At 45.4% G+C, this 13,778-nt stretch overlaps 1 protein-coding gene across 1 annotated transcript in view; it reads left to right on the top strand.

Annotated features, from left to right (window-relative positions):
* Positions 1 to 13,778, top strand: part of reln (reelin) — a 112,447-nt gene that overhangs the window by 17,348 nt on the left and 81,321 nt on the right. The window contains exon 2 of the mRNA XM_030054501.1: positions 6,721 to 6,828. Coding sequence (XP_029910361.1) covers positions 6,721 to 6,828 — 108 coding nt within the window. The remainder of the gene's footprint in view (positions 1 to 6,720; positions 6,829 to 13,778) is intronic.

The raw sequence follows: 13,778 nt of genomic DNA, 5'->3' as shown, positions 1-13,778 counted from the left end.
TTTCTCCACGGCTGTTGTAGGGGTGAAGCCAAGTTAGACAGGCAGGAAGGCTCCGGCTTTCCTCCTTGATAAAAATGAGTATAGCCTCACCACAGCAAATTGGAAGAAGCACAAGAATCAACTGCACATGGTAATCTGTGGTAGCAATCATGAAAATACCTGTAAGCCGTATCCTAGAAACATTTTGCTTTCATTCAGTCCATCTTTAAAAATACTGGAGATGTGGTAGTCAAGCAGACCTGTAGAAGCTCAGTGGCAGATAGGTTGTCTGTGATCTAGTGTTTCACAGCAGCAGATGGCAATGCCAGGAGGCCAGGATGGTGCCAGAAGGTTACGCAATGGAATGATGCCTCTTAGACCTGACTGGATCACCGCATGACACATATATGTGCAGAAACACACTTCCCACACAGTCTTCAGAAGCTGTGGAGGAACATTCATACTGGCTTCATTAAATTTGTCTTCATCTCCTATATTTTATGGTCAGTCTAAAGGACCAATGTTCTTCCCTCAATGCCATTGGAAACAGAGCAGCCCATTCTTCTTGGTGCCATGCACAGGTGACTGACAGTTTGAACCATTTCTAGAAGCTCAGGGGGGGAGTGGCACCCCAACACTGGCCTGGCCACGGAAACAGATGGAACTACAGCTTCCCCATGGTCTGGTCTCCATTTCCTGGTCCTCTCTGGGGCACGTGTGTGTCTGCCAGTGGGATATGGGTCAGATGGCCGGCTATCTTTATCTAGATTGTTGCCAGGAAAACCTCCATCCATTCGGAAACAAGAGGGCGTCTCCTTGGTTGACTTGGAATGAAATTTGGGATTTCACTGGAAGTGTTTTCTATGGCAACATCTCTTTTATTATTCCTTGTAGTCATTGCAAATGACAAAACCTCAGTTATTGTGCGGCTCTTATGAGATTATGCTGTGATCATGCTGCAGTATGTAGACCATGGTCTATTCACACTATGGAGGTCATGGTGACTGCTTCCATATTAATTCGCCTAGCCTGAACTACCTTGTGTATCAACGACGTTCCTGTCTCGGAAATTTCCGAGCTCTTAAGGGTTTTTCAAAAGCCTGGCCCGTGTGAGCGAAGGATATGAATGTGGGTGTGGATTGGACCAAAGGGTGTGTTTGCACACATTGAGCACATATAGGAGCTGTTCAGCCCATGCCAAGTAGGGGGGACTTTGTTGCAGGCGGTCCAGACCCTGTTGCAGTATAAGTCAGGTCTCCTCCCATAGATCCCACTGCGTTTCTGTTCAGCACCAGTCTAATCCTATGCCATACTGTTACCTAATACTGATCTCATGCCACCAAACCTTGCCAACCACTGTGCCAGCCATGCTTTGCTGCACCTGAAGGAGACATTACCCTTACTTTTAGGTTGCCACTGGGTCCCATTTCTCAGGTTCTTAATGTAGCTGCTGACCCAGCATACAGAGAGCCAGTCAAATCCACCATTGTTTTATTTGAGCATTTCTAACATGAACAACTCTCTCACCATTCAACAAATTCTTCAGCTCCCTGCAAATCCCGTTTCTTGTTCAAGGATAGAGCAAAACTTGGCTGAATGCAGCTATCAGTTGTTGCTCCTCCATCACAGACTTGTACAAGTAGTGATGGAAGAAACAATAAGAAAAAGACTGTTTCTATCCACCTCATGTTCATTTTATTTATTAAGACAGCTGCACACCTCTGTGGGTAATGTATTAATACTGTACTGTAGTGCCTCATAAAATTTTAAACATCAACTGTTCATTGTCTTCTCCCAGTGCCCAGCTTGCTCTATGCTGAGGAAGTTCTTACAGCATTTGTAGTGAAGAGTTGCAACTGTACTCAGGTTGTTGGGTGTTGCAAAGCAGCCACATAAACCCATGCTGAGACTGGGAGAGTAAAATATTAAAAAAGCATATTCATGCCAAGGGTTAGTAAGACAAAACAAAGTAATGTTCAGCACATGGACAAACATGCTCAGATGGAAAACTGGCTTTGGTATTCACTGACAATTTTGCAATCTTATTTTAGTCTCTTAGTTATATAAGAAAGTACATTTTTTTGATTTGTGATTGGTGTTTTCAGTGACCATTTGTATGTCCATGCTTGTGTGTAGGTTGTGTGTGTGCGCACACTCTCTGAAAGACCTCTCAGCTTAGTCTGTATTGTATTTGAGCTGTATGTGTGTAGTGCACTGTTACTTTGTGCCTTAACATTACTCCTGGTGGATCCAGAGAAGTGAAGAAAGCCCCAGGCCCATCAATAGTTGAACAGAAGTGCGGCTGTGTGTGTCTGTAATGAGGCATACCACATCACATCATCAATATTACATGCTGGCTTAGGGCCAAGGGATGTACTCTGTGGCATATTTGTGCATGTGTATGTGTGATTGGGCGCTGTGCATGTGTGCATAGGTGGGAGTGTTTATGTGCGCTGTGCATACAATGTAATGAGACTTTTGCATGACTTTGGTGAGGTATTGTGCATCGGCAATGATAGACACTTGCTTTGAGCTACGTTGCCTCTCCAGGAGCTTAGAGGTGAAAAGATATGGAGAGCAGAGGAGCAAGGGGTGCATGTGAGCCAGAAGTTAAGGCCCACCTGACCGCTGGCAAGAACTCTGGCTCCTGTTAACATATCGCTAACAGCTGCACCCTCCACATGGTGCACTGCTCCAGATCCACTGCTCCTCTTGTGCTTGTCTCTGCAGCCACAGATACAAAAGGAGATGTATGATAGTAGAATACTACAGACAGACGCGCATAGAGCCCCAACTTCAAGTTTTATTGTATGGAAATTTGATTTTTAGATGGAGAACCACATTATCATGTGCTCTTGTTAACCTGTGTATTGTGTTTGATGAATATTTTAATGTACTGGCAATTAAAATTGACAGATAGATATTTTCCCATATATAATGATTGCTCCCCATGACCCTGAGTTGGGAATAAGCAGCTAAGAAAAATAGATAGATGGATGCTGCTTTCAATAATTGAAGAAATTCCAAAATGTAACCTCATAGTATGTATGTCTGTGTGTGTGTGTGTGTGTGTGTGTGTGTGTGCGGGCGTGCACATTCGCATACATGCTTGTATGTGTGGAGGCTGGTAGTAATGATTGTATATTTTTTATATGAATATTGCATGATATTTTCTGATGTGCCTCTTGATTTGTAAACCAAATATTCTACATCATACCAGAATACCTTGTTTTTAGAGACATCTCAGGATGCCTTTCCCTCTAATAAACCCCCCTCTTGCAGTTTAGAAACTGAAGCGACCAGTAATGTAATTTCATGCAGCTCTATCTTACAAATGTCTTTTCACCTTGCACATTTCATAGTGTGGCTGTAACTCTCTTTTGACTCTCATGGTAGGGATTGCCTAAGAATTCAATCCAGATGTTTGGATCAGCCCCACCAACACCTGGTCTGTCTACACACAATTTGTGCACACACATACTTACACACACTTACACACGGACAAGGATGACTGACATCTTGGATGAGAGTGTTGTTGATAAAGCTCACCCCCACACCCACCTCATGGCTCTCATCCCCCATGGCCAAGTGAACAGTACTCAGAAATGGAGTATGGAGAGGAATGTTAAAGGCTACCTTCAAAGGCCGCTAGTCTTCTCCTTTAGATCTGCGTGTGTGTGTGTGTGTGTGTGTGTGTGTGTGTGTATGTGTGTAAAGAACCCCCCACCGGTGATTGGATCTGATCTCATCTCATCTGATTGGCTCATCTGTTTGGTGCGTTGCACGGACGAGCAGGAGAGAAGGGTGTTAGAGGCCTGTCTAAATAATTTAGACCTTGCATCTGTATTGATCAGGTAGCCCTGCTCTCCTTTGGCCGCTCCACTACCCCCTATTTCTCTATCCCTGCATCCCTCTGGCCTCTGTTCTTGTTTTTTGATTGTAACCTTGTGCCCCTAGCTTTGCTTCCTCCCCACTCCCACCCCCCAACCACCTCTACATCAAACAGAGTGCAGGTACACTGCTGTGAGGGAGCAGAAAATGCATGAGAAGGGAGTACATGGGGAAAGTGCAAGAGAGAGCATTTTTACCATGCTTCTGAAATGGGAAGGAGAGGGAGGGAACAAGCAATGGATAAGGAGAGAGAAAGAGAGCGGTAGACGCAGAGAAAATCTTTTGTGTGTGTGTGTGTGTGTGTGTGTGTGTGTGCACGCACTGGGTGTCAGTGGAGAGTAATGGAGTGTGTGCAACCTTGGTAAGGCAGGTCAGTGGAAATGTAGAAATGAGCGTATTGTATGTACGGAGGCTGGCAGATCCCTGTCCGGCTTAGTGCATTAAACCCAGTCCATTACTCCATTAAATACTGCATCACGCCGCGGCCTTAGGTGAATACATCATATATAAACACCGATAACGTGTTTCACCGCACACTGGAATGGATTCGTTGAATAGATCGTGTATTTCTTGCAGCAAAAAATAGCACAATAGGAAAGTGCGTGCGTGCAGAGTATGAATATGATAATTGCTTGTGTGAATGAGAGGGCCTTTTCTCTGCACTCCGTGGGCATGGTAGCATTAGAGTTGTGCTAAATAACATGGACTGAATATGATAATGCCTCTGTTGCCATGCTGAATTCCAGGCTCTCTCACAATATGGCTTTTCTTGCACACTGTACATATTGAATTTGAGACTTAGGTGGTGCTCAGAGTCTTTGAAAGGTGACAGAAGATATGAAAACGGTGAAATATAGAAAATACTGTGTTCCTGACCCAGTGATTTAGGTCTATACTATAAATGTGATTGTGAGATTTCATGATGTGTTTGAAATATTAGTACTGTTGTGGAGGTTTGTGGGACAGTCAAAAGAGAAGAGAAAAGAGGAAATGTCTGGATATATAGTGGGAGTGGTGGGATAAATTATTGAGGCTTTGATATGGAGGAGAGGCTGGGAAGGGAGAGATGGGCCGAACTATGCTCTTAAGACAGGGTGTAACACACTGAGTACACACAGACCCAAACACACACATGCAGGCACACGCACTTCTACACACACACACAAACGCTGACGCCTTGGGTTAGGACTTGTTAATGGAGTCACCCAGACAGACAGACAGGCAGACACACTCTCATCCAGACTGGGCCACACAGGAGTCTGCTTTACCCACCTAAACACACCAAGCCCAGAAGAATGAACGCCCCGAGACCAGACCCACATATGGCTTGTCTTACTAAAAACACCCCAGCACCACGGGAGTCTCCTCCCTCTCCCATTCAGTTTTCCCTCAAAAACAGGGGGATTCCAGGGTCAAGGAATAAAAACGCCTCCATCCCTTCCCCCCTGTTTTTTTTTTTTTTTTTTTGAACAAGCCTTGTTTTTTGGGAGTGCGTTTTCCTTAGAGCAGCAGACTTTTCCCCTGTGCTACATGATCTGTCTGGCTGGAAGCAGTCCAGTCTCTGAGCTCTTTTCCTCCAGTGATGCAGCCGGCTCTGTGGTCCCGTCATTCAGTGCTTTTGTTTACTGGGTGGATCGATAGTTAACTTGCTGCTGGATTGGCTACACTGAGCTGTAGATCTGTACAGCTGGATAATAGACCTCTGGTTGTTTTCTGCTTTGCTGCTCTTTGTGGTGACCTGTGATAAATAGAGGCTTTAGCCAGGCTATCAGGGTTACAGCCAATTAGCTCATCAATCTCTTTTAATAGGGCTGTCAATAGGGACAGGCTTTGATTAAAGCACAGTGATTTGTTCAGGATGAATTTGATTACATTTGTAGAGCTGTTGGCTGTGAGCAAGGCAGGGACGTTATGCTTTTTCTTGCTGAGCTGCTTTACAAGTGACTCAAACCTTCACTTAGCATGCATGCAGCGCTGCTGTTGTGCTCCACGTTCCCTTACAAAAGGAAAGTTGATGGCTTGGTGTGAGTGTTGGCATCTGAGCATGTGTGTGTGTATTTGAGGCACTGTCACCTTTGTGTTAGCACCTGCCTGTGCATCTGTACCCTCTCATCCTCTTTTCCCCCTCTTTCCCCTCAAGTCGTTTTTCTCTTTGGTTAATGGTCAACGTTCGTTAACACCTGAGCTCTGTGCTCATTAGCAGCTCTGCTAGAGAGCTGTAGTGTGGATACACTTCCTGTCACATACATGTACATCACACCAACTAATTATCTCTCTAACCAATGAAGGAAGGGGTGAGCAAGTGTTTATTGTTATTGCCAGCACTGATGCCTAATCAACGGACAGTTTCTAGTCAATTCCCCATTCTATTTCCCATTTTTCCTTTAATTCATCAGTTAAGGGTAATATCAATAAATCATACTAATGGTGAGATACCCTGCAAAACATCACCATCTTAAAAAGTCATTTAGTCTTATGTTCAGTCTTAAAAGTACTGTTTGTAAACAGTTCTGCCAGTGGTAAGAGATAATGCCACTTGTTTCCAGTTCAGTTCAGGAATTTTTCTGGGAACACGTATTATTGTATTGAAACGAGGCACAATAAAGCAGATCTGCTCATTAGAAACAAGAAAATGACACTTGATTCAAAAAATATGGAACTAAGTTGATTAGCATTGGAAATAAGAGAGATTATCTCATCTCACACTAATAATTGTCCGAATCATTTATTCATCTTCAGCTAAATTTACAGTTGCTTTCAGGGAGTAATTTTTTGCTTGGTTACTTTGCGACTTTGTAAACGTCATTGGATTTTGTCATTCACTGATCTTCTTCTCTCCTCTCTCCTCAGTGACTATCTCTACCAGTACGTCTTTTGATGGTCTGCTGGTGACTGGCCTCTACACTTCCACACCAGTCCAGTCTGCTCCCATCCCTGGTCCTGCTGCCTTTGGCTTTGGTAAGTTATTCTTCCTTCCATCTCCCTGTTCACAACATTGAACTGTAGGGTGTTTACAGGTTTTAATCTAGGCTTCGTATTACATACACACTTTTATATAAGCCAAACTGAATCTATCGGTTTTCTTAGACTATTGACCCATTTGTATGTAGTGTAACTGTGAGCCTGACCCAGTCCAGTGATCTACAGCCAATCCCAAAATGAGTGTAAGACCATTAACCCATGGCTGTTGTGACAGGCCATGATGGATGAGGCGTGGGGCTGATGTGGCCATGAGTTTTGCCAGATGGATTTACACTGTTTGATCGTCGAGACGAAGAAAAACAGAACAGTGTATATGAGACAAGGAGAGAACATTAGAAACCACAGAGGAAACCTTTGTGAGGCCTTAGAACAACAGACAATAGAGAGAAAAGACCGAACCACAAACATCATAAAACATTTTGATGATCTTCAGGTTAGTTCACTCATTAAATGACCCAAAGCAGAACGGGCTAAAGGGTCATGGGGAACAGCATTTAGAGAGTGCATTTGGTTTATCTGCAATATCAATTCATATGGTTTACAGTGGAGAGGTGTAATCCATGGCTAATGGTTCACTGAGATCAATCAAAACAGTGGAGTTAGGAGCTGAGGGCAGTATTTTATTTTTTTGGTCTCTGGAAATATCATATGTTGTTCATGGTATCTAAAAATATTTGCTTTTTTATATTCTGTTCATTAACTATTAACTATTATATGCTGAACTGCAGTGTTGCAGGAATACATTGTAGATATGCATGAATTTATCCTTGCTGAATGTACAGTTGTCTATATACATTTCATCTTTATTTCATAAAACAGAAAAAAATATTTACAGTACAGTTAAGCATGTTTATCAAACGGCTTGTGCAGCTTTTTTAAAGGCAGTATAGTTAGCCCAAAATCACAGTTAACACCATTTAAAACTTTGGCTTGGCAATTAGCATTGCGTTTCTTGCTCTATTTTGATATTTGATATGCCGGATTTTTGTTCTTCTGCAGCTAACTAGCCAAAAGTTAATCCACTGATCTCTCTGGGAGATATTCTCAACACAGCTATAATGGCCCTGTATGAAATAAAACCTGAAGAAATTGAAAAATCTAAAACAGAAACGTTAGCTGTCAGCTTTTATTGTAAGTCACTGATTGCTGTTTTCAAAACAATGTTAATGCGTTTCAGGGTGGAATTTTCCTCTAAGTATGACCCATTTCTGGACACACAGTGAGGATCTCTAAGCTGGGATGTAGTGTCTGCGGATGGAGCCCCCGTGTGCTTGGGTGTGGGCTCTCTAGAGCAGACTGACTGGCAATAAAGAACTCCCTTAGAGACCAAGGCTGCTGGCCCAGAACTGCCGCCCAGCGGGCTCACTTACCCTGACTAACTCCACTGTTCTACAGGCGCTGACTTCACCCCGGCCGGTGCAGCTCTCCATTCTTGGCAGCTCTGTTTGTGGGGAACGCATCCAAGCAAGCATTGCGTCACCTTTGCTTCTCTCTCATTAATTTGAAAAGTTTAAGGAGAAGTGCTGCACAGACTGATAGGCAGCAGTGTGTGCTGTTGTGAGTTTGAGCACTGTGTGTTTGAACAAGTCAGCACCTTCCACAGCTATATGTGTATTGCTGAGCAGCGGTGCCGTTTCAGTCCCCCTTTCTCCTTGCCCTGCCAGCCTCAGCCTCTATAAGAAAGTTTCACAGCACCAGTCACTCACTTTGTTGTCAGCTGCAGAGCTCTCTGCACTTTGACTCCCTGCTCTGATTCTCCTGCATCCTTTCCCTGTATGTACTTGAGGAGTCCATGGAGCTGAGAACACATGCAGAATCAGTGTTGTCAAAAAACAAAACAGAAATGTTATTTCTTGTTAGTCTTATCCATAGTTCCTGCAGGAACTGCTGTCCAGCTCATTATTTTATTTTCCTCTGCTTTATTCATCTGCTTGGTTAGTGAGTAGATGGGAGTTTGATCAGACACCCTTCGTGCTTTGGTGGCCCGCAGGCCTCAGCAAAGGATAGGGTGTCACGTCTGGGGAGAGAAGCCACTTCAGCCTGGGGGGCTTTGGCCCTGAGCGGAGCTCCCAGAGTGTGAGAGCTTCATCCATGAGCTCATGGAAAGCCAGTGACATCTTACTGCATGAGAGGGCCAGTGTTTGAGCAAAGTGCTTTGAAGATAATACAGTGGAACAATGATGGAATGAGATAGCGGTTGATGTGCATTGTTGTTGTGACAAACATGAAGGGATCTGCAAGGACGAGAGGGTCACACAAACCACCAGGGAGATTCACAAGAGCGGCATGGAGTGTGGAGCGTCTCAGCTAGGGTGTGGCTTTAATCCCCAACAATGGAGGCATGCAGGGGACACAGATACATGCAGACATCAAAACACATGCATACACACACAGGCATTCTTATGAGGAAACACCCACCCCCATGCATACACCCACACAAGCACATACACACTCCAGATGCATACAGCTGCGGTTGGCCAGGAGAACATGTGGCAGACAGATGTGTTTGTGGCTGTAGTGCAGGAACCAGAATAAACCCCAGCACGAGAGGAATTAAACCTCACTACCACAGCAGGACCGCACACACTCATAAAGGAGAGGTGGTCAAGTAAGATGGGCCAGAGTTATTTGTATTTATGGAGATTTGACATTACAAGGTTAGGTGGCACAAGACTGAGACAGAGGACTATGCTGTTAGTAGATGTTTCCTTTTTGGGCAAGTAAACACTTCTGGTTGATTCCAGTGGATTGAGAGAAGGAAAGAGGAAGAAATGGAAAGCCAGACAGGCAGATAGTCAGAGAGTGTAAAGATTGTTTGGGGCGCAGAGGAATAGAGCAGGAAGAAAAAGATTGAGTCGGCGAGAGCTGTAGAGACAGAGAGGACAGTGTTTGTAGATTTTGTGTGGGGATGTCTGGCGGTCAGGGCTGCGGCAGGGAGGAGACTGGACGACTGCACGCCAGCCCCCAGAGAGAAAACAGCCCGTGGCCTCCCATGTCACCCTTCACTGCTCTTCACAGAAAACTCATAAAACCAAAGCTTATACACACACACACACATGTTGAGGTCAAAATGCACCCTCCATCACTCCTTTGTTTCCTTATGCTTTTGTCTATTTCTGTCTGTTGCATGCACTAATCGAGGGACTTTCTACAATACACACACACACACACACACACACACACACCCTGACTTGGAGACAGAGAAGCGCTGCAGCAGCACTTTATTGGCATCCACTCCCTCTGAATAACAATACATTCCCTGCCAGACTAAATTCGTAATAAAAGAGAGAAGCTTTGAGGGACAGACTTTTTACTGCATTGTCAGAACTCAACACCCAGTCATTGTCAAATTAGCTGGGGTGTGATGGAACAATTCAGGTGGCACTCAGGGCATTCTGAGGAATGCCATATATTTGGCTTCTGCGCTGAGCTGCGGCTCCGTTAGCCTGCTGCTTGTTCCGACACAACCCAAAGGCAGGACATCTTCAACTAGCCGCCGGGTGGCTAACCACAAACCTTTATGAAGCTGTAATTACTACGCTTTGACATGCACTGATTCAGACTAGCCGGAGCTAAAAACAATGTTATGCTTGGGAGCCGGGCCCACTTGAGAGAGACAGAACAGAGGAGCGTGAATTGACTGTGGTCTTGTGTAAAAGTGCTCATAAGGGGCCCTGCTAAACTAGTCTGGCTGAGGTACAGCCGCTGTAATGAATCTCTTTTAAGGTGCCAGTGGTTGGCAGGAATGATGGAACATGTCGTGTTGCAGTCACAACATACAATTAATAGGAAGGAAGAGTGTGTAAACTGATTCATATCAGTGTATTGTGTTGTAAGATTTTGGCAAGGTAATTATTGCTCATTAGAGACATTTGCAACTTGTTTCAGAGTGTAACTTATTCTGTGTGTGTGTGTGTGTGTGTGTGTGTGTGTGTGTGTGCATACACGTGTTTGCATATACCCACACATGCTCGGAGGGGATGTCTATACACACCCTGCCAGAAAAGCAATATGAGTCTGGACTGACTCAGCTGCTGGAGAATTCCAACTGCTTTGTGTTTTTCCCTCCTTTGACTTTTATTCCATTAAAAGCTCTTTCTTTCCTTTCCAGACTCCTGGCTTTCTGCAGGGAACTCACACAGTTTTCAAAGCAGCGTCCACAATGATTTTATGATTAAAACAATGATTTATGTTCGTCATCATCATTCGATTCATTCAGTTTGGGTTTAGCTAAGAACAGGCCAGTGTTGTATGTCTCACAACAGTGATGAAGTGATGCATTGGACCCCACAGGCCAGCGCCTGGAAATAAATGTCCCTGGGAGCCGATTTGTAGTGCTCCTCTAATGAAGGCAAAATGTTTCCCATCACATCATCATCATCCGTTCAAACATAAAGACGGTGAAGTATTCAGTCTAAATGTCTCAGGCCTAGCCTATAATTAAGATGATGAAGAAATGACACTTCCACTGAGGAAAGAGCCTAGAAAATGAACAGGGGAGGGAACCAGAGAGGCAAATATGCCAAAAGGGGGCATTTGAGAAAGTGTTTGAGATTAGACGGAGGAGTGTGAGTGGAGAAGTGAGGGGGGAAAATTGGAGAAAATGGATGAAGACATGCATGAAAAATAGCAAGGAGGGACCGATGAAAAGGAGACAGAGTATGCGAAAGATTTAAAGGGGAAGGGGGGGGTGCGGTGGGGATGGTGGGAGGATAACGTTCCATCACTCTCTCTGACGGAGTGGCTGATTGGTGTTGCCGTGCCGATGCTGAGTCGCTAAGAAGCTGGTCATTGATGGATGGCTCGTTTGCGGGGCGATGTTTATTTTGTCGTTAATTTGCATATTTGTATGTATTTGTGAGGCGGTTGGCTCATACTAGCGAGGATCAGTCCCCATCTCTCTATGATGGATCTGGCTGGGTGACAGAACGGACAGCTTAGTGACAGGGACATCCAGACACCACTCTGTCCCCATGACGGATGGGCTCACACACACACAGCCCGATTAGAGATGAAAATCCTGCTGTACCTTGACCTGTGGGGGAGGGGCCAGGGGGGGTAGGCCACCAAATGTGCTGTCATACCACACACACCGTTGCACACACAGCCACAAACTCTGTCTTTCTTTCTTGTACTCTTGCATTCCTTCTCTATTGCTTTCTTGCTTTTCTTTCATCCCTTTAATTTTCTCTCACATGCACTCAATCAGGTGCACACACACACCCTTATCCGCACGCAGACGTGCACACTCACACCCTCATCCATCTCCAGGCTGAAGGTCGGCTGTCGGTGCCCTCTTGCCACTGAGTCAGATTGAATGTCAGCCAGAATGTCAACCCATGAGAGATGGCAGCTCATCATGTCAGTACTTACAGAGACACTCACAGGTGTGTTTTCCACTGAGCAAAGCCTTGTTTTGGACCCTCTGTGCTTTCTCAAACACAACACTAACAGTCCCAGGAGAGGCCAGCTTCACTACTATGCCTCGGCATCCCTCCATCAATGGGAAGAGGAGAGAGTTTGAGAGGGAGGTGCTGCAGAGAGAGCGAGGATAAAGGGAGAGTGCGAGAGAAAGGGGTGTAGAGAGGAGAAGAGAGGAGAGGGAAGGGGTTCCCATGGGGAGAGGAGCTGTCAGTCCCTGGGAGACTTCAAACGCACTGCAGCCCTGTGATCAGCCTGCTCCCTGACTCTCTGCTGACAGCTCCCTGACTGCGCCGCTTAGACTCCTTCATACACGCACCCGGATACACACATACACTCATATACACACACCTCCTACCTTAAGAGCTCTCACACTCACTGACTTATCCACTTGAACCACAACACATTCAAATTCCACTGACATACGCACACTCATGCTGATTCTCACACTTAGGATGCTCATCTGTGACACATCCACTCTGACATCCATCCTTATAATAACCTTGAACACTGCCTGACTTCCCCTTTTGCAACTCCGTCAAGGGCATCGCGCAGGCCAAAGTGTCGCTCCTGAGCCATAGGCTAAGCAGAGGCAGTGTAGGGGTATATAGTAGTGGCAGCCATGATGATCTTGATAATGATGATGGCGTCCTGTATCTAAGCTATTACTCCTGTGCTGCTGTCTGCTCAGGGCTGAAGCACTCGGCGGCTGATCCCTCCACCAGCCAATGATGGATTCATTAGTGGCGAAGATGAAATGAGTTGTCAGGAGCGGGTTTATGTATGGGAGGTGATTTGTGCTCTCTGCGGCACGGTGTTAGATCAGACTCAAGATCAGCTAACTTGCTGTAAATCTCCCTGCATCTCTGGCGCATACACACACACACACACACACACACACACACACACACACACACACACACACACACAGAGGACCCCCACCCCTCATACCCAGATTGAGCTTCTGCTCTGTCCCCTCCAATGCCTGGCGCTGGCACTTCCTCCCCCACCAATCCCACAATGCCTCAGGGCTGCTAACAGGTGGCTCAACATTTGGGTGAGTCCAGAGGAATGCTTGGGTGATGATGCATCACAAGTCATGTAGCTTCTCTACTTGCATAGCCTCTGTGGCAGTGAAAAGCAAGCCGACCTTCAAAGAATTCATCGAATGTAGAGCATCATTTATTATTGATTGAAGGTAGACCCACAGCAGTTCCAGGCCCAGTGCATTAGTGTTCATGGTACATCCCTCCTAACAGCGTAGCTCTTGCTTTCCAGGTGCGATGGTAAACCTGTTGGAGCCCTGCTGGTGCCAATTTACTTCACATGGTGTACACAAGCTCTCTTGCAGGCTATAGTCCCTCATTTCCTTTGAAAACCTACAGCTTCACTAGGTTTGGGGCAATGGACGATGTCATTGTCCAACGCCTATGGCTGACAGCCACTGAGCCCTCTGCCATCGTAACATCATGATTAAAAAACCACCACCCACCCAACCCCCAACA

This window comes from Myripristis murdjan, chromosome 6, assembly GCF_902150065.1.
Source record: "Myripristis murdjan chromosome 6, fMyrMur1.1, whole genome shotgun sequence".
In the NCBI taxonomy this organism is placed as follows: domain Eukaryota; kingdom Metazoa; phylum Chordata; class Actinopteri; order Holocentriformes; family Holocentridae; genus Myripristis; species Myripristis murdjan.
This window is presented reverse-complemented; position numbering and strand designations above follow the sequence as displayed.